General features: G+C 35.6%; 1 protein-coding gene across 1 annotated transcript in view; it reads left to right on the forward strand.

Moving 5' to 3' along the window:
• The window catches only part of TMEM131 (transmembrane protein 131), a 225,571-nt gene that overhangs the window by 147,135 nt on the left and 55,914 nt on the right, over positions 1-22,522 (forward strand). The window contains 6 exon segments of the mRNA XM_043993447.1: positions 357-473; positions 5,547-5,669; positions 17,317-17,397; positions 18,369-18,519; positions 18,609-18,665; positions 19,482-19,543. Of these exon segments, the coding sequence (XP_043849382.1) occupies positions 357-473; positions 5,547-5,669; positions 17,317-17,397; positions 18,369-18,519; positions 18,609-18,665; positions 19,482-19,543 (591 nt within the window).

A 22,522-nucleotide genomic window follows, 5' to 3' on the forward strand; every position in this document is an offset into this window, starting at 1 on the left:
CTCCAACATTGGACAGTTCTAAACAGTGTTGGAAAGGAGCACAAGGAGGGATTTAAAATAAGCTGGTTTTAGTATTTCATAAGCCATGGGTAATGGTACATTGTTTACATGCTAAAAGGAGGAGAAAAGACCACTGATCCTTTGGATGCATGTCATTTATGGAAACAGGGGGAAATGAGCTCTGGACTTGGGAAGTCAAATAAGGATCCTAGAAAAAGAGAAGACAAAAGAGAAGTATCACAGTTTAGAAATTTTTGACTATGTTTATATAATCTTTTGATCACTAAGTAAATATGTTTTAGTATTTTTCCACTATGATTCATTTTCATTTTGTTGTTGTTGTGGTTTTTTTCCAGAAAATTCTTCCAGGAGGAAATACATCATTTGATGTAGTTTTTCTTGCCAGAGTAGTGGGAAATGTAGAAAACACTTTATTTATTAACACATCTAATCATGGGGTATTTACATACCAGGTAAGAACAATCAGATAAAAAAATTTCATACTTGTTTTCCAGAAAATCTTCCTAACTCATAATTCTTATTTATGTTTATTTAGATGAATTATCCTGAGATTTGAAGGTAGTAAAAAACATTGCTTTGCTTGATAGATATTTCCTCAAAAAGTAAATGTCTTATTTTTTATAAGTAACATTTAAAATTAATTGGGTGAAATCAAATGGATGAAGACACAAGCCTAATTATAATATCTTCAAATGTGAATGTTCTAAAATATCAAATAAACAGAAATAAGGGACAGACTGCGTAAGAAACAAAACCAAAAGTCTGGTCTATACAAGAAACATTTAAAAATAATGGCTTCTTTTTGGTCAGGGCCATTGTGGAAATTTGTTTTGCTTGACTTTGCACATTGTCACAAAGGTTTTCTTTTCATTTTTTCTAATTTCTTAGGCAAGTAGAGTGGTAGGAGAGGGGTACTTAGGAATAATGTTGTCCTTTAAAAAAAAAGATGGAATATGAAAGAAAGGAGGGTCATTGTAACATGTTTTTGAAATGAACAGAAGAGAACATAAAGAAGACCAAAAGGAATCATTAAAAGGATAACTTTGATTTTTAAAAAGCAAACAAAATGATTAAAAGGAAAAGCAAGCAATACATAATAAAGATTTGCCCCCAAAAAGTAGAGAAAAAAATAAAATATATGATGCTGGGGAAAATTAAAAAATAAAAGCACTTAATAAAATGAAAATGAGGAGGGATGGGGTCAAGATGGCAGAGCAAGAGTCAGGATTTTAACCTAGCTCTTCCAATGTACTTCCACCATGACCTAGAAAAGGCAGCAGATTGCGTTCTGAACAAGAAATCCATGGAAAAGTCACAGCAACTCATTTTTCCAGCCCAGGGCAGCTTAAGAAGGTAAAGAAAGAAGTCTTAGGACACTGGGGTGAGGACTAGCCAAGAGCACCCCACAGTAGGGAAACGGGGAGAGATGAGCTCTAGACCTGGGTTATCAAATAACAAGGATCCTAGTAAAAGAGAAGACAGAGGAGAAGCATCATATTCCAGTGTCAAGGAATGAAAAAGGAATCAAAGGGACAAAAAAAGGTCCCTGTGGACTTCTGAAATAATTCTGGGAGTAGTAATGGGTGTTTTATGGAGAAGTCAACTGAAAAACTAATTGAAAATTTTAATTAATAAAAAAAGAACTTGTGTAATTTAAGATTCTAAATGTGGATTCTAATCTGTTCCCCCAGTTTGGGGGAAACTGACTAAAAATCACTGATAAAACGAGTTTAGGTTTTTAAGGGTTTATTGGAAAATAGAAAGAAAAAGATTGAGAACAGAATTCTAACAGCCTGGCATTCCTATCTTTCCTCAAATTTCCTGTGAAGTCCTCTGCCGCCACCACCATCAACTCAGGAAGCCAAAAGGCCCAGCGCTCTCTGCGCAGGCTCCCTTTCCTCCTTCCTGTCTCCTCCCAGACCATAGGAGGCTCCTCAAGTTGATTGGCTGGTAGCCTTGATAGACAGCACCCATGAGCAAACATCATTTCCTGACGCCAAGGAAAAGCCAAAATGCCTCTCAGACATTTTCCTCATGGTGGAGCTTTCCCACAGCAAGTCTCCAGTAGGTGGCGTCATTCCAATCATTACAAACTCAAGCAAAAAGGTCTACACCTGGGTGAACAATTGTTGACATACTCAGCAGTGAATGGGCAAAAAACAAATTATATAAACAAGTATGGGAATGCTAATTATAATTGTAACACGCCTTACCAAAATTTCTGTAATACAACTGATATAGTCTTCAGAGGAGAAATTATATTTCTGAAAATTTATATTAACAAAATTTATAAAATGAAAAATTAAGAAATTAACTTTTATACAAAATAGTCATACTTTTTTCATAGTCGATGTCCACTGATTAGTTCATTTCTTTTTTTGAGTAGTGGGGGCAATGAGGGTTAAGTGACTTGCCCAGGGTCACACAGCTAGAAAGTATCAAGTGTTTGAGGTCACATTTGAACTCAAGTCCTCCTAAATCCAGGGCTGGTGCTTTATCTACTGTCCCCTGATTAGTTAATTTCTAAATAGTTGTATATTACAATAAAGGATTTATTACTACTATGTAGGAAATGAGTATGATTTAGAAAAGGATGAGAACTAAACAGAAGAATTACATAATGTATGTGTGCATATACATATATCTATACACATACATACACAATGTTCATAACATTTCAAATTGAAAGAATAATTAAAGTGAAATTCAACACTATGATTAAAATAAACTTGAAAGAATGAGAAAATAAGTATACTTCTCTTTACAGAGGTGGGAGAATAGAAATTTGGAACATTATACTTTCAGACTTAATTGATATGGCATTTAATTTTGCAGGTTTTTTTCTCTTATTTTTTGTTACAAGAGTTAGTTCTCTGGGTAAAGCAAGAATGAATAATATATTTGGAAGCCAAAGTAATGTAAAAACTAAAGAGATGGATAAAAAATTTTTAATCATATTGATAATATATTAGGAAAGCCTTTTGGAGTTTTTTCATTTGTTTTTTGTGTGTGTGTTTTTTTTTCAGTGAGGCAATTGGGGTTAAGTGACTTGCCCAGGGTCACACAGCTAGTAAGTGTTAAGTGTCTGAGGCTGGATTTGAACTCAGGTACTCCTGACTCCAGGGCCAGTGCTCTATCCACTGTGCCACCTAGCTGCCCCAGGAAAGCCTTTTGAAAGATACTTAGGGTTTGTCTATTTTAAAGCAAAATAGTTTATAAATCCATATCTTGCTCTTTCAGGATTGTAGCAGTTGTCTTAAGGCCAGGCAAACCCTTAATTTTTTAATGATTAATTTTTATATTTTATATATTTTTATATAATTTTAATCTATCTAGTCTATTATTTATATTTTAAATATATTTTTATATATTTAATTTTATGTTTAATTTGAGTGCCTAAAGCACTTGGTAGATTTTTCATATTTCATACTCATTGTCTTTATAGTACTAATCATTCCACCATGGGAATGAAAAAGTCAATTTAAATTTTTGAGGGTAGGTCTCCTGTTTCAAATTTAATATTATAAAACAGTACACAGATATAGCTTAGAGATACTGCAGGTTTAGTTCCAGAGCACCGCAATAAAGCAAATACCACAATAAAGTGAGTCACATGATTTTTTTTTTTTTGGTTTCCTAGTGCATGTAAAAGTTATATTTGTACTGTACTGCAGTTTATTAAGTGTGTGATATGTCTAAACAATGTACATACCTTAATTTTAAAATACTTTATTATGTTTTAAAATACTAAAAACGTTGTTTATAGCATGCTGTGCATTGCTTCTTAGAAACCAGAAATCTTTGAGCTCTTCTGTGCATGGCTTTCTATTCCCTAAGAAGCTTCCTAATAAGTCCACATCAGACATTTTTTTTAATCACCTGAGCCTTCAGTATGTATGTCAAAATCTTTTTGCTGGTGGAGAGCTTTGCCTCGTTGTCAGTGACTTCTGACTGATCTAAAGGTTTGGGGTGACTGTGGCAATTTCTTAAAATAAAACAATGAAGTTTGCCTCATCGATTGACTTCCTTTCACTTGAACAGTTAAAGGCTGTTGTAAGGTTATTAATTGTCCTAATTTTAATATTGTGTCTCAGGGAATAGGGGAGGCCAGGGGGAGGGAACAGTCGGTGGAGCATTCAGAACACACACAATATTTATTGATTAGGTTCATTGTCTTATATGGACCCAGTTCATGGTGCTCCAGAACAGTTACAATAGTAACATCAAAGATCACCATATAAGATCACAGATCACCGTAACAGATACAGTAATAAAGAAAAAGTTTGAAATATTGTGAGAATTACCAGAATGTGACACAGAGTCACAATGTGAGCACATACTGTTGTGAAAATGGCACCAGTGGACTTGTTCAACAATGTTACCATAAATCTTTAATCTATAAAAAACACAATATCTGTGAAGTGTGATAAAACAAAGTATGCTTGTAAAACAATCACAATGGTGAGCCAGTGTGGTGTGAGCTAGGCAAGATTTTTTTGGTATGTTGATTTATTCTGTTATTTCTTCCATTAATTCTATTCTTCCATATATCCCTCAACATTTAGCATAGTGCTATGCACATAGTAGGCATTAAATATTTGTTAAATGAAAAGAACAGGTAAAAGAAAAGGCTTGTTTGCCTTCTGCCCCATCACTTCCCACTGCAAATCTAAAAAATATATTAATCCTATTTAATCTGCCTTAGAAGCAGATGTCTAATCTAGTGTGTGAGGTAATGACTGACCCCTCACGTCACCTTGTGCAGGGATAACTTGGGACTGGGATGTGACAAGGATTTGGAGAGAATCACCTTTTGTTTCATTTTTGTGACTTCAGTAACATTAAGTCCTAGTGTCTGTCAATAGTCAACAAGCATTATTCAGCCCATGCTATGTGCCATATACTGTGCTAAGCACCGGGAAGCCAAAGAAAGGCAAAAACAAGTTTCCTGCCCTCGAGAAGCTCCCATTCTAAGACTCGTGGGGGGAAACAATATGTGAACGACTGTGTGCATACAAGGTAGTATTGTTTTCATTCTTAATAAACATATAAAAATAATAGTACAAAGTTTGCTACATCATATATGTGTGTGATTAAAGAAAGGAAGCTAATGAGATTTTCCCATCAAATTAAAATTATTGTTTCCTTAAAGGGTAATCATAGTTATAAGATATAGATTGGGAAGACCCATCATTTCAGTGATGTGAGGTACTTCAGTAAGAGGAAACTCCTTTTACCAATGAAAGTCAGCACTTTAACTTAAACCATCAATCAGTCAGTAAGCATTTATTAATCACCTACTGTGTGTCAGGCACTCCAACTGTAAGTAGAAAGACAGTTACTACAGTGCTGAGATCACACAACTAGTATGTGTTGGAGAAGGGTCATAACCCCAGGTCATCCTAGCTCTGAGACGAGCTCTCTGTCTGCTTCTCAGTGCTGCTTGCCTCTCATTCTCAGTTCTAGGTAGTTTGAAGTACTAGAGATATAGCTTAAATGCATCTTTTGTTTCTTCTTTGAAACAGGTATTTGGTGTTGGTGTTCCAAACCCATATAGATTGCGCCCATTTATTGGGGCCAGAGTTCCTGTAAATAGCAGTTTTTCACCTATAATCAATATACACAATCCTCACAGTGAACCTTTACAGGTGAGTGCATCTTGATAACTTATGTGATCTTGCTGAAGATCATATAAAAGAAATTACTTGAAAACTCAGTTACTGAAGGATTAAGGAAATTACCCCAAAACTTCTAGATAGGAGGGTAGGAGTAAAGTATTTTTAAAACTGCACTTGTTTGTATTGAAAATATTACTTTTCGGATAGAGCACTGGCCTTGGATTCAGGAGGACCTGAGTTCAAATCTGACCTCAGACACTTGACACTTACTTAGCTGTGTGACCCTGGGCAAGTCACTTAACCCTCATTGCCCCGCAAAAAAAAAAAAAAACAACAAAAAAAAAAATATTACTTTTCAGCTTATTTGGATTTGATATTTTCTCCTCATCTCAGATGTTTCATTTTAAATGTATTAAGAGAGAATGCTTTTATAGATCTTTCTTTGGCCTAAATTTACTTGTGAAACAACTCTAAAAACTGCTCAGGTCTGTAGTGTAAACTACTTTAAATAATTTGTTTTAACAGTGGTCTGTTTTCCACCATTCAAGATTTCTTCCTTTCTAGGCTAATGCCTTAAGTTGTTTCTATCCCAATGTAAATGTAAGCAAATCATCTCTGATAATTGAGTCAAATGAGAACATAGAAAGTTGAACCATAAGGCTCATCCAGGATATGTTTTTGGTAAATAAATTTATAATTCCAGTTTCTTATTTCAGCGATCTTTCTACTTAAAAGTACAAAGTTAGCTGATGGGAAATATATCCATTTCCCTGATCAAATGTGACCTCTTTCCCTAGTTCCAAGCATGTGAAACACACTAACCCCACAACCCTTAACTTTTAGACTATTGTGGGTCATTATCATCTACACTTTTAGCCTTCCATTTTGTGTACTCATTGAACATGAGAGTTATTGGTACTTCCTACTGATACTTCAGAAATTCTTCAGCCAAAGCAGAGAATTATTTCCTGTCTCCAGTCAGTATGCTGGTTACTAAGATATTATGATATACAGTAACCTTCAGAATAAGTTCCAAGGATCCAATCTGGATGCAAATCTGTTTTATTAAAGTCTAAAGCTTTAATTCTGAGTGGCGTGGGAACCTTCAGTTTATATGGTGAAGCCAAGGCTCACAGCTGCCTACATGTGGTTTCTTCTGTAATAAATGTTATCTGGCCCAAAAAAGGTATGGGAGCTAAAATATTTCTCCACACAGACCCCTGTAGTAGAGGTAATCAGAAGGGAAATAAGGAAAACACAAAGTGCCTGAATATGCTGTACATCAGGTATTCAGTCCCTGAATAATGAAAAATAACCTAGAATAAATAGGAATTGCTTTCCATGTAATCAGTTGTGAGTTTTTTTTTCCCCAACTTGCCCAACATCGACAGGGAATATTCTGACCACAGATACCACAGTGACTAGTCCATCCTAGACACTTACTAAGAAGTTTAATTCCTTTAGTTAGATAAGCATTGCTTGTCAAAGAAAAGTATTATTGTAGCCAACATCTTTCACAATACATAAATGAAGCAAGGTAAATATAACAAACTTTTTTTTCCTTGTCATTCCTAATGATAAATGGATGTCATTTTGCCTCCTTAGGTAATAGAATATCTTTCTTGTTCTGGTTAGCTTCTGTAACAGATCTTCAAAGAAACCCCACCTACATACAACTGTTAGTTTCCCTCTAGTTATTTTCGGAAAGGCCCGCAGTCAGAGAGGAAGATTTGTTGTTCCCTTTTGCCAAAGCATGCAGCATAACTGCTGCACACTGCAGTGGAGGAGTAGTATTACATATATCTGAACTCATGTTCTTTCCTCCCTCCTATCACTACCACTGTCACACTATTAAGAAACATCAGCAACTATGAAATATGTTCTTCTGACCACAGATCTTGATTCAGTATTATAATGGAAAGGGATTAACTGCAGTACTCTTGTATATATGTATACAAATGCAACTGTGTACATTCATGTATATTTACGTGTGTGTGTGTGTGTGTGTGTGTGTGTATGCATGCACATATAGACAGTATCACTATACTTGCTTATTCCAACTGTTCTTCCCCCACCCCCCTCCACAAACTCTTTAGTTATCAAAATTTCATTTAAGGCAAGGTTATTTTCTTTTGTTTTTTGGTTTTTGTTTTTGTTTGTTTTTTGTGAGGCAGTTGGGGTTAAGTGACTTGTCCAGGGTCACACAGCTAGTAAGTGTTAAGTGTCTGAGGCCAGATTTGAACTCAGGTCCTCCTGAATCCAGGGCCAGTACTCTATCCATTGCACCACCTAGCTGCTGCAAGGTTATTTTCTTAACATTTTAATATGCTTGTCCTTTTTTTTTGCCTTGGTACTGTTCACTTAGTGTACAACTTATTATATTTTTAGTATGCAAGAGTTAAATTTAATCTAGTGGATTTAAAGTGAACTTTCCAAAAGTATATAGTGAAGGACATGGAGGAAGATGAATGATGTCCTCATAAAATCAAAATTTTAAATATTCAGCTATAAGATATTTTCAACTTGATACTTCATCTTTATGCTATATTATGTGGTCAGTCTTACATTCCCATAAACTTAAGAAAATATAAAGCAAAAAAAATCATTCTTATTCCAAGGTAAATTTGATAAACATAAATAGCAGAAATCAAAATTAGTAATGTATTGTTGTCTCAGTTCCAACATAGACTTTTCTATGAACTTGCTTAAAGCATACATGTTGTTAGTTTCCCTTTATCTCCTTTAATTTTCTTTTTTTATTTAATTTTTTAGTCCATGCCTAAACCCCCCAAAAAGCATTTCCATATATAGTCAGTTCTGCTATAATTTGATATATGCATTCTTTTTTTTTTTTAAGTGAGGTAATTGGAGTTAAGTGACTTGCCCAGGGTCACACAGCTAGTAAGTGTCAAGTGTCTGATGTCAGATTTGAACTCAGGTCCTCCTGAATCCAGGGCCGGTGCTTTATTCACTGCGCCACCTAGCTGACCCCGATATATGCATTCTTAAAAATTATTCCACTAGGTAAAAAAAAAACACAATAAAATCCACAAGGTTTAGGGACACAATGGGGCTAGGAACACAGCATTTAGGAGTTTTATCATTGATTTAATAAAAATGGTGGCATAGTGTTACACATGTTAAATGATAAAAAAATATATATAAACATTACAATAAATAGTGACCCCAGTTCCCACAGAGACTCAACTGTCAATCTGATGACTTGGGACTTGGTAGGTTAACTGATACTTTAGACCTCTGGTCCTTGGTGGAAGGCGGGGGGCTATGGAGAGGTCAGACTAGCCCTCAGCCACCTAGAGCTCCTACTAAACCAGAAAATACACAATAAATATGGCTCTTTAACTGAAACAGAACCTGAAGTTTGCTTGTGGAAGTGGGCATCCAGGGTGGCAGGGAGGAAGGGGGAGAATGTTACAACTTGTCAGTATTTGTTATGAAATAATGCAGTTTTCTGTGCTCTCTCACTTTATCTCAAACAAAATTGTGCATAAACAAACATAAAATTTAAATTTTGCTCAGATTTCCCTGATATATCAATCATGTTGGAACAAATTTGCCTTTCCAAAACAAGTGATTGCAGATCTGACTGTTCCCAGCAGAACACTAAAAGAGGATTACATAGAAACTGTGAATCTCCATTTCATATTCTTGCTTTAAAAAAAAAAAAGCACATAACAATTCCACATTATTTTCAAAACTGTCCTACCTCTCTGTGTTTCTTCCTGAATTTCTTTTTGTTCCCTTCTGTCCCTTTTTCTTGACATTATTATTGCTTACTTCCCTCTTCACCAAACTCCTCTCCCAATTAAAACCTAAAGAAAGAGGAGAGTAATCCCTAGTAATAAATAAGCATAGTCAAGCAAATAGAATTCACATAATGTTCCTGACAAAACATGTTGGCCTCTTTCTGCACCTTGAGTTCATTAACCCTCTATCAGGATGTAGATACTTCATCATCCGTCCTCTGGAGGCGTGGTTGATCATTGAATAGATCCAAGTTCTTAAATCTTTCAAAGTGGGGGCAGCTAGGTGGCGCAGTGGATAAAGCACCGGCCCTGGATTCAGGAGTTCCTGAGTTCAAATCCGGCCTCAGACACTTGACACTTACTAGCTGTGTGACCCTGGGCAAGTCACTTAATCCCCATTGCCCAGCAAAAAAAAAAAAAAAAATCTTTCAAAGTTATTTTAATTAAAATGTTATGGGTACCCCATTATGAGAAACAACAAGTTCTACTCCCTTATTCCTCCTTTTCTATACTGTTACATTCCTTTTCTTTCCTTTCTTAAAACTAAGAACAGAATCGGTCTACTAGTCTACCCACCAGGACCTCTGTTTTCTTATTTAACTTTTTCATACCCTTTGAAAGAATTAAGGTTTTTGGGGGGGGGGGGTTGGATGAGGCAATTGGAGTTAAGTGATTTGCCCAGGGTCACACAGCTAATAAGTGTCAAGGGTCTGAGGCCAGATTTGAACTCAGGTCTTCCTGAATCCAGGGCCAGTACTCTATCCACTGCACCACCTAGCTGCCCCTAAGAATTAAGATTTTGAAGGGATATTTGTTGTTGGGGGGGTGGGGTTCCCTTTCATCTTACCAGCTCCTTTAAATTGATCAAATAAGTTTGCCTTTTTAGGTTTTGACTCTTTTGTTTGCATTTCTGAAGTTCCCAGTTTCAATCTTTTCATCAATGCTTGAATGTACTCTATCCCATTAAAAGCCTCTCCTAACTTTTCAGAATAAGGTGCTCTTGGTTGTACATTTTTATATTTTGCATTTTGAAATATTATATTCCAAGATCTCCGAATTTTTGTAGATGTGCCACATCTTATGTAATCCTGACTGTGGTTCCTTAATGTTTGAACTGCTTCTTTCTGGATGTTTGCAGCATTTTTTTTTTTTTTTTGTAAGTTCTAGGTTTGGGCTATTACATTTCTGGGAGTTTTCCTTTGGGTCTTTCCTTTAGGAAGTGATTAGGGGGCAGCTAGGTCGTATAGTGGATAAAGCACTTATCAAGATAGGCTTATCAAGATCCTTTTGGAGCCTGACTGTCATTCCTAATGTGTTTGCTGCCCCTCTCAGCTTTGGGTCATTGGCAAACTTGGTGCACATACCATCTGTGCTTTTATTCAAGTCATTGGTAAAAATGTTAGCACTGGACTGAGCACAAATCTCAGACACTTTACTGCAGACTTCTTGCCATACTGACATTGAACCATTAACAACTTTCTTTTAGTCCAGGCATCCAACCAATTATGGATTCTTCTGATTACACTATCATCTAATTCATATTTCTCCAGCTCCTCCACAAGAATATTACCAGATACTTTATCAAAATCTTTGCTTTTAAAGTCTAGAAAAAACTGTGGTTTTTCTATTAACATTTCTTCCCCCTCCACCACCACCATTTAGGACATATTAGTGATCTTGTCAGAAAAGGAGATTAAGTTCATCTTACCTCCCCTGTTCTTGATGAAACCATGTTGGCTTTTTGGAATGCACTTCTCTCTTTCTAGATGCTCATCAGTTCTAGAATTTTTCTAGGAATCATAGTCAAGCTCAGTGGCCATACTTGATAGGGCTATCTATTGAAAGTGGGGACATTGGCTCTTCTCCCATCTTATCGTATTTCTCCCATTTCTCATGATTTTTTATATATCACTAACAGTGAATTAACAATCACATTCACTAGTTTTTTCAGGACCTGAGGATGTAGTTGATCTCAACCAGGTGTCTTGGGAGATGTATGTTTTCTCATTCTCTCATCTTTCCAAGATATCACCTCTCTGTTTATCACTGTTTACTTTTCATTTTCTAGTAAGCAAGGTTCATTCCTTGCAGAGAAAACAGAAACAGCTGGGATGTGAAAGCAGCCTTTCCTTTTCTCTGTTAGGGGTCAGGTTATAGCATCCCATTTCATCCAAACAAGGATACTACCCCATCTTTGATCCTTCTTATCTCTTCTCTGTTAAGCTTTTTTTTTTTCGCCCGGGCAATGAAGGTTAAATGACTTGCACAGGGTCACACAGCTCGTAAGTGTCAAGTGTCTGAGGCCGGATTTGAACTCAGGTCCTCCTGAATCCAGGGCCCATTCTTTATCCACTGTGCCACCTAGCTGCCCCCCCATCTTATCTCTTCTCAGCAGCACCAGTTCATTCTCAATTTTAGCATTCTTGACACTTTTTTAAAATATTGGATCATGCTATTAAAGTCATCGTCTATAACCTGCTATAAGATGTTTCCTTCTTCTTTACTTAGTTTTTAAATCCTAACTTGGTTGGTCAATTCCCCATACATTCACACTGGTATTTTCAGACAAATCCCATAGTTTCCCCTTCTGTAGAATTTCATTCTTGAACATCTTTCATTCTTCCCTTATAATATTTTATTCTATAGAATCCTGGCTTTCCTCTGAACCATGTGAAATCTGCTTTCCCAATAATCTAGGATACATATCACATACTTAAGAAGTAACCCCATCTCCCTCTCATTTCCATCAAAGCAACAAGGACTTCCTCCCTGTTAGTGAGAGGAATGTTGGTTCCTCTACTTTTTGGAAGGATGAAATTATCACTAAGACAGGTCAAAAAGTTGTCAAATGTTCTGCTTTTGGAAGAGAGAGAGAGAGAACTACAAGAGATGCCGAGATAAGTAAAGTTCCTCATCACTACTTTATCACTTCAGTGGGAAGAAAAAAGATGAGAAAAAGACATTACTTGTAATTACAACAGCTGCAAACTACTATTGACTCTGGAAGATAGAAAATGAATTGAAGTAAAGATCCTGACCATTTCTTAGAGTAAGTTTAACATGTTTTAAATGGTCATCCTAATGATAAGAGCAAATAGGCCCAGAAATCACATCAGTCAGCAAACATTTAATTTCCTTGCTAAACAAAGAAATATGGCAGCACAGTTTAACACAAATCTCATTTACAAAATGCTATATATGATTGAAAACAATACTGCTTCACAAAACACAGAAAAGCAACTGAAGGGAAAACAAGCCTACAGAAAGCTTGGTGTGAGACCAGGTCAAGCTAAATCATTTGGAGAACAATTATAGATGACACTGAAAAGGGCAAACAAATGGAAACCAGTGCAGTGAATTTGTAAGCATTTGCTACAGTAGTCATCAATGACAGTGGAAACCACTGTTTTTGTCCTCAGTAATTATGCTCTATGAGGAAGTAGAAATGTTATTTAAGAAAACTGAGTGAGGGAAGGACAGCCAGACCTCACACAGAAGTCTGTGCTAAGGTGACCATTTGGAGGCAATTGGATTAGTTCAAGATTTCTCAAAAAGAAGAAAAGTACACAAAAATGGAAAACATCATTAGGTGAGTCAAATAACCTCATAGAAAACAATTCATAACTTCATGTAGATAATAGAAATTAGTGACATAACATACCAAAAATTCTGGGATACAACCAAAGCAATACTTTGGAGATAATGTATCTCTCAACACTTTTATTAATAAATGAGAGGAAGAGTAGGTAAATGAATTGGGCATGCAACTAAAATGTTTCCTAAACCAACAAAATAAAAACCCCTAATTAAACACCAAAATAGAAATACTGAGATTAGTTAAAAGAGAAATTAACAAAATTTAAATTAAAGAAGCTTTCTATTGCTTTTTTGAAAAAAAATGGCTAAACTTGATTTTTAAAAATAAAGAAAACTAAATTACTAGTATCTAAAAATGAAAATAGTGAATTTACATCTAATGAAGATGAAATAAAAGCAATTATTAGGAGCTATTTTGCCCAAATATATATTAATAAAACTGGCAGTCTACATGAGATAGATGGATGTTTACAAAAATTTGTTATCCGATTTTTTTTTTTTTAGTCAAATCTTTGTTGGGTAATTTATTGGGTAATTGGGGAAAGGCAGAGGCAGGGTCCAGTTTAGTCCTTCTTGGCAGCAGCTTTCCTCAGGGCTGCCAGGATGTTGCTGAACTCCTCTCTCTTCCTCTTCCTCAGGTGTGAGTTCCCACCCTTTTTTTGATGAACTTTAGGGCTTGCTTATCCTTTGAGGACTTTAACAATTCCATGGCCCACCTCTCCTAAGGGGCAAACCCACACACCTCCCGGATCATATCTCTCACAAACTTGGTGTGTTTGGTCAGGCGCCCACGGCAGCAGCAGTGTAGTGGCTTCGAAACGTTCTTGGTAACTTTGTGGCCCTTGTTGAGGCCCACAGCCATGGATGGGGTAGCGGATGGCCATGGCTGCAACATTATTGTAGCCTCAATGGCAGCCACAACAGAAGGTATCGAAATTTACAGAACAGGAAATGGAATAGTTAAATAATCCTTTCATAAAAAATGAAATTGAGCAGGCCATCAGTGAACTCCCTAAGAAAAAAGCCCCAAGATCAAATGGATTTATAAGGGAGTTCTACCAAACATTTAAAGAATAATTCATTCCAATACTAGATAAACTTTTTTTTTTTTTGGTGGGGGGGCCAGGCAGTGAGGGTTAAGTGACTTGCCCAGGGTCACACATCTAGTAAGTGTCAAGTGTCTGAAGCCAGCTTTGAACTCAGATCCTCCTGAATCCAGGGCCAATGCTTTATCCACTGCGCCACCTAGCTGCCCCCATTAGATAAACTTTTTAAAAACAAGTAAAGTTCTACTAAATTTCCTTCTGTGACACCATATGGTCTTTATACCTAAACCAGAGAGAGTCAAAATAGAAAAAGAGAACTATCGACCAAGTTCCCTAATGAATATTGATGGGGGAAAAATCTAGCGAGGGAATTATAGCAATTTATCACAAAGGTCATATACCGTGTGTGACTAGGCTGGATTTTTACCAGAAATGCAGGGCTAGTTTAATTGGGGGGCGGGGAGGGTTATTGGGGGTTAAGTGTCTTGCCCAAGGTCACACAGCTGGTAAGTGTCAAGTGTCTATGGTTGAATTTGAACTCAGGTCCCCCTGAATCCAGGGCCAGTGCTTTATCCACTATGCCACCTAGCTGCCCCCTGGTTTAATTTTAAAAAAAAACCTGTAAGTATAATTAACCATATTAACACCACAAAAGCAACAGAAATCTGATGATTCTTTTAATAGATGCAGAAAAAAGCCAATAGCAAAATACAACACCCATTTAAGGAAAAAAAAATAATACTAGAAAGCATAGGAATAAACAGAACTTTCCTTAAAATGTTAAGTCGTATTTATCTAAAACCAAGAGCAAGCATTTTCTTTAATGAGGGTAAGCTAAAAGCCTTTCTAAGAAAAGAAAAAGAAATTGACGGAATAAGTGAAGGCAATAAGGAAACAAATCCATCACTCTTGGCAGTTGATATAATTTACCTAGAGAACTCTAAAGAGTCAGCTGAAAAAAATAGTTAAAACAACCCACTTTGTTGCTGAAGTTGTTGTGGATTTAAAATAAACCCACATAAATGTCATCGTTTCTGTATGTGACCAAATAAAACCTAGCAGGAATAGATGCAAAAATTCCATTTAAAATCACCACAGACAGCAGGAAATATTTGAGAGTCTGCTTGCCAAGCCACACTTGGGAAGTGAATGAACACAATTATAAAACACTTCACACAAATAAAGACAAATATAAATAATTGGAGAAATATTATTTTCTCATGGGCAGGCCTAGCCAAAATAATTAAAAATGACAATACCGCCTAAATTAATTTATTTATTCAGTGATATACCAATCAAACTAAAAAAGAATTCTTAAAATTTATCTGTAGCAATAAAAGGTCAAGAATTTGAAGGAAATTAATGAAGGTGGGAAGAGGAGTAAGCAATATAAGTTTGCAGACTATACTAGAAAACTACAATTGTCAAAACAGTTTGATACAAGGTAAGATAGAGTTGTTGATTAATGGAACAAATTAGATAAACTATATACAGAAGTAAATGAGAACAGTAAGGAATAGAAGAGTCTGATAAACTCAAAGAGCGCAACAATTGAAGCAAAAACTCATTTGAATAAAACTGTTGGGAAAACCAGAAAATATTCTGGCAGAAATTAAGCACAGACCAACTTTCACACCATATATCAAAATAAGTTCAAAATAGATAAATAATTTAGACTTAAAGAGTGATACAATAAGCAAATTAGTGCCACATGGAAGAAATTACATGTCAGATCTATGGATGGGTGAAAAATTTATGACCACATGAGATAGAGAGGTTAACAGGAGCTAAAATAGATCATTCTGATTACCAAAAACTAAAAAAAAAAAACATTTGCACAAACAAAACCAATGCAGCTAAAATTAGAAGGAAAGGGGGGGGGATTCTTTGCCACATTTTTCTCTGATCAGAGGTCTCATTTCTAAAAATATATTGAGAACTGAGTCAATTTTAATAAGTAGTCAAAGATATTAATTGGTTTTTCAAATGAAGAAATCCATACTATCAATAGCCATATGGAAAAAAATATCCTAAGTCTCTAATAATTCGAGAAATGCATATTAAAACATCTCTGGGGTACCACCTCAAATTGGCTCAGATTGGCTAAGATTATAAAAAAGGAAAATGATTAATGCTAGAAAGGATGTGGGTTAAAAGGTACTCTGATGTATTGTTCATGGAATTGTAAACAAATCCAACCATTCTGGAAAGCAATTTAGAACCATACCCAGAAAGCTACTAAACTATACATATCCTTTGATCCAGTGATACTAATACAAGGTCAGTAACCCAAAGAGATCAAAGAAAGAGGGAAAGGACTCCTTTGTATAAAAATATTCATAGCAGAAGATGTGAGAGAGAGAGAGAGTGTGTGTGTGTGTGTGTGTGTGTGTTGCGTGAACCAAGAATTGGATACTGAAAAAATGCCTATGAGTTGGATTATGGCTGAACAAGATGTGATATATGGATGGGATGGAATACTATTGTGCTGTAAGAAATGACGAAATGGGTGGTTTCAGACAAACCTGGAAAGATTTGTATGAAATGACACAGAGTGAAGTGAGCAAAACCAGAAGAACAACTTATTCAATAATAGCCATTTTATAAAATAATCTGCTTTGAAAGACTTAGTAACTCAACATCGCAGTGACCAATCACAATTGCAACAACTCCTAATGAAACATTCTATTTACATCCATATAAAGAACTAATAGGCTCTGTACAGACTGAAGCATAGTTTCTTCTCTATCTTTTTTTTCTTTTTTTGGAACATGGCTAATAAGGAAATTTGTTTTGCATGACTATACATATTTGTAATGGGATCTTTTTTTTTCCCCTAAGTGGGTGGGGGAGGGGGAGAGGAGGAAAAGAACTTGAAACTGAAAATAGAAAATGATGACAAAAAATAAACCGTTTTAACAAGGAAAAAGTATTTCTGACCCTCTAAAGCATTGCATTTCTTATTGATTTATGCTTTTTATATACTTAACATCCTATGAATATTGGAGTTCTCTGTGAATACATTTTGTTCATTCTGCTTCTGAGAACATTGTGGTGCATGTTCTTGTCATTTTAAATTATGATACCTTGAGTACCAAGAGCACAGTGCTTTTTACATAGTTGTGATAGTTTTAACTTAATAACAGTCCATATCTTTTACTGAATTTTTATCTGACCTCAAGATAGAGTATCAGACTTACTTTTCTCTTTTCACAAATCTCTTCTACTAAAGGTGAATGTAAATGTAGTCTTCATTTGTCCTCATAGGTAGTAGAAATGTATTCAAGTGGTGGTGATCTCCACCTAGAGCTTCCAACAGGTCAGCAAGGGGGTACTGGAAAATTATGGGTAAGTAACAATGTACTTTTCTCCCCAGTGTAATCTGATTAAACTGTTGTTGTTTTCTTATTAGATGAGGGAGAGATCTAGAAAGTTACTTAAGGACTAATGATAGCTAACTAAAAATGTATGGATGACTTTTACTTTGGATCGGAGAGTTGAAAGGCACCTCAGAGGTCTTCAGACCTCATGATTCAAAACCTCCAAGGGCAGAGCTTTATTTGTAGAATCTGCTGGGGGTTTAAATCAGCTTGAATGAAGGGTCAGAAACCCCAGTTTAAATATAAATACACTGGGCAATGGATACTGCATATATTGGCCAGTCTGGTATAGACCTTTGAACTGTACTGAATTATAACAATGGTATATACTGGGAAAATGCTGGTAGCCTCAGGTTTCCTCAATAAAGTGCTAAAGTACTTTATTATACCTTACCTCCTAAAAATTGTTGTTGAAAGTAATCTTTCTTGAAAACAGTAGGCTAAATGGAGCATTAATTTTATCATTTAAAGAGAGGGCTGTGGACTGGTGGGAAGTTTCTGTCTCTTTCTCTGCTACTCTTTCTGGCGTTGTTTATTGTCTCTGTCTCTCTCTTTCCTCCTTCCCCCCTTTCTCCACCCTCTCTCTGTCCTCCATTCCTTCCCCTTCCTCCTTATGCTCTTTCCCAGTTCTGTTTTGCATCCCTTATACCCAGGTCACTGCTCATATACTATTATGTTTAGAGTCTCTGTTGTACTGAAAGCTCCAAATCTGAATTTAAATACCTAAATACTAGCATACTAAAGAACAAATGATTTTAAAGATGTGCTATACTTTGTGATTTTCATGATAATTTTGCTACTAATTATATACTTTAGGGCCACTTAGTTTCTTTGCCTTGATGATTTTACAATGATATTAAATATTATCAGTTTAAAATACCAGTGCTTTTTAGGACTTTATTCTTTTATGTTTACATTAGCATGTGTTTGTTATATTAGGAAATCCCACCCTATGAAACGAAGGGAGTGATGAGAGCCAGTTTTTCATCTAGAGAAGCAGACAATCACACAGCCTTCATTAGAATAAAAACCAATGCTTCAGACAGCACAGAGTTTATCATTCTTCCTGTTGAAGTTGAAGTTACCACAGGTTTGTGGGAAACTGTAGTAATTTCTAGTTTTTCAATTTATGTTGCTTTTATTAAATAAATATAACCAGTCTCTTTTCTTTTCCCTAAGCTCCTGGAATTTATTCCTCAACTGAAATGTTAGATTTTGGTACACTGCGGACACAAGGTAAAACATACCTTTTCATGGGTACTATTTAGTATAGCCCTATGCAATGCAGAATGGCTACAGTAGTACATTTTTAATGTTGCTACATTTTAATAAGCCATGCAGCTGAATCTTACTTTCTTAACTTCTGTGGGACTCAAAACAACTAATGTGGGGAGAAGGGAGTTGGGGGTTGGGGTTTCTTTTTTTTTTTTAGTAACAAAATATTTTAACTGACACTTCTGTCTTAGGTACAGTTATCATTAACTTTGCTCTCTAAGTGGGGGAAAAATAGGTCCACAGAGCAATATAAACAAAGCTACATGTATTTCTTGACTGAAAAAATAAATAATCTTTTTCTCTTAATTCACTGTTTGTTTTGATAATCATATCTAAAGAGCAATTAAAAAAAAATTAACTTCTAGATTCAGAGAATGTTCAAATCAACAAAGGATTCCGTTGTTGTACATATGGGCCAGTATTGTCTCTCTTATGTTATATATTGTAATTTAGTTGTTCAGGAATGAAGAATTGGTTTTTTTGGTTAGATACATTGCTACTACATTGTTTGTTCCACAATTATTAACCTTCAGCATTATATTGTATTAAAAAGTTGACAGTATTAACTGATCTTCCTGATAAGATTTGCAGAGTGTGATGCCCTTATGTATAAAAAATGATTTTGAAAAAACTGACTATTTAGAACTCATTTAAAAAATATTAATATGCTTTATTAGAGCAGAACCCATTTGATGTTTCTTAATAAGGTACTTGTTAACAACAACAACTGTGAATTATCATATTAAAATACAGTGTTTTTTCCCATTGTTTTTATAGATATGCCAAAAGTTTTAAACCTTCATTTACTAAATTCAGGAACAAAAGATGTACCAATAACAGTAAGTTTTAGTTTTCTTTTCAATAGTATACAGTAACTTTAATAACAAAAATAATAGAACAAATCCATTGAGTGTAAGTTCTTAGAAGACAATTATCATATGTGTATGTATTTATGTATGTATTCCTAGCACCTAGTGAAATACCTTGCATATAGTGGGGACTTAATGTAATTATACCTAAATTGATGAGTGGTCATAGAGACTTTCAGATCTCCAGTAAAGAACATTATCACTTGAGACAGACCATTCATTTCTGAATAAACCTAATTATTAGACATTTTTTTCTATAAATCAAGCCTATGTTTTTATCTTTGCAACTTCCTCTCATCTTTCCTATATCTGCCCCCTGCAGACAAAAAAACCCTAAGTTTTAATACCTCTTTGAACAACCCTTAAAATACTTGGAGACAAATCTCATGGCTTCCTAAATCTTCTTTTTTGAAGGCCAAACATAACCAATTCTTTAACCAATCCATATATATAAAATGACCTTGAAGCCCTTCACCATCCTGGATACTTTCCAGCCATTCCTAAAATGTATGCCCATAACACAACACAGTATTCCGTGTGCGGTCTGCCCAAGGTAGAGTTCTTAGACTATTATTATCTCCTAATTGGTTGGAGTTGTATGTCTTTTAATGGAACATAAGGTCGCAGTAGATTTCTTGGCTGCCATATAACACTGTTGGCTAGTATTGATTTTAATCCACTTTAATAACCAACTCTTTTTCACACTTATCTACTCATACCTATTTAATATTATGTGTACAAAACTGATTTTTAAAAATCTAAACATGACCTTCTATATTTTTCCCTGTATCTCTCCCCAGTATGTGTCATCTGCAAATAGGATAAGTATTCTTTGTCTCTATTCAAATCATTGATAAAAAATACTAAATGCTACAAGGCCAAGCATAAAATCCCTGAAAAACTCCAAAAGACTCTGCCTTTCAGACTGAGAGCAAGCCATTTCATGATTACCCTTTGTATCTCACCATTCAGCCTCTTCAGTAATTTAGTTATACTCTCATCTTGTATGTGACTCTTCTTTACCACCAAATACCATCAGAGATTTCATTGTTTTGCTAAAATCTAGATAAACTATATCCATAGAATAGACCTAATTTAGTAATATAGTAATCCTGTCAAAAAAGGAAATAAAGTTTGTCTGGCATATCTTATTCTTGATAAAATCAAGCTGGCTCTTTGTCATCAGTTTTGTTTGTGTTTTTTTTTTCCAGGGCAATGAGGGTTAAGTGACTTGTTCAGGGTCACACAGCTAGTAAGTGTCAAGTGTCTAAGGCCAGATTTGAACTCAGGTCCTCCTGAATCCAGGGCCAGTGCTTTATCCATTGTGCCACCTAACTGCCCCATGTCATCACTTTTTTAAAAGATGTTCACTCACCACATATGAACTCTAGAATTCTGCAAGGGATCCAGTAAAAGCTCATTGCCCTATAGTTTGCTGACTCCAGTTTTCTTCCCTTTTTAAAAAAATCAGGACATGTGCCTTTCTCTAATCTTAAGGTATTTCTATCATGCTCAATAGTCTTTTTTAAATAGCCTATTCTTTTTATTTTTCAGATAGCAAGTAAGTTTTTAACTAAATTCTCCCTCCCACTACTCCTTCTGTTGAGTAAATTTTTTCTTTTAAACCATGCAAAACAGTTCTTCAATACATAACTACAGATTATGGCAAATAAACTTCCCACATTAGCCGTGTCTGAAATATGTCTTTTTTTATATTTTAAGTTCATTACATCTCTGTTAGTAGGTGAGTGGCGCAAGCCACTTCATTTTCATTCTTTTGTACTTCTGGTTTATAATTGTGTGGATCAGAGTTCTGTAAGGGCTAAAATTCTAGCTATACTGTCTAAAATATCTAATGAGTGGTCGCCAATAAATTATAAGCTTTAGCAAGAGTTAGGCTTTTAAGCATTTATTAAGGAGAATAAGAATTTGGTAAAGAGAGAAAGACCTAGATTCCTCTATCTATTAAAGGGAGAGAGCATTCCTAGCTCCGCTCTCTGCCAGAGTCCACAGGAAAGAGAGAAAGTCAGAGCGCCAGCCTCCCCCTTCTTCCTCCCACAAGCAAACGTCACTTCCTGACTGACACCAAAGACGCATGGTCTTGCCCTCAGAGACCTTCACCTCATGGTGGAACTTTTCTACAGTAAGTCTCCAGCAGGTGGCGTCATTCCAGTCATTATAGTTCTAAAGTCTTTCATGTTTTTCTCTGTAGTGTTATCATTGTATACGTTGTTCTCGTAGTTCTGCTAGCTTTGCATCAGTTCATAAAGCTCAAGTTCTTTATTTCATCATTTCTTGTTGCACAGTAATATTCCGTCACATTCAGATAGCAGAATTTGTTTAGTCTTCCCCCAATTAGAGGATATGCCCTTAATTTCTAATTTTTAGCTACCACAAAAAAATCTGCTATTAATATTTTTGTACAGGTCCTTTTACTTGTTTTTCCTCAGTTCTCTTTAGGTATAAGCCTAGCAGTGGCATACCTAAGTGAAAGGAAGTGCCCAGTTTGGTAACTTTCTGGGTCTAATTCGAAATTGCTTTCCAGATTAGTTGTAGTAATTCACATCTTTACCATCAGTGTCCTAGTGGACATATTTTCCCACAGTCCCCTCTAGTATTTGGCTTTAAACTCTGTAGTTTTCTTTGCCAGTTGAATAAGTGTGAGTAGAACCTAAAAGTTGCTTCAATATACATTTCTCTTATTAGTGATTTAAAGGTGGCTAATATGCATAAAGGATTGATCTCTGGACCTGGAATTAGGAAGACCTGACCTCAAATGTGGCCTCACACACTCACTAGCTGTGTGACCTGGGCAAACTGCTTAACTAAGATTTGCTTCAATTTCCTCAGCTATAAAATAGACATAATAATAGCAATTACCTCACAGCATTGTTGTGAGGAGCAAATGAGATAATATTTGTGTAAGTGCTCAGCACAGTGCCTGGCACA

The sequence above is a fragment of the Dromiciops gliroides genome, chromosome 3 (assembly GCF_019393635.1).
Source record: "Dromiciops gliroides isolate mDroGli1 chromosome 3, mDroGli1.pri, whole genome shotgun sequence".
NCBI classification, from domain to species: Eukaryota; Metazoa; Chordata; class Mammalia; order Microbiotheria; family Microbiotheriidae; genus Dromiciops; species Dromiciops gliroides.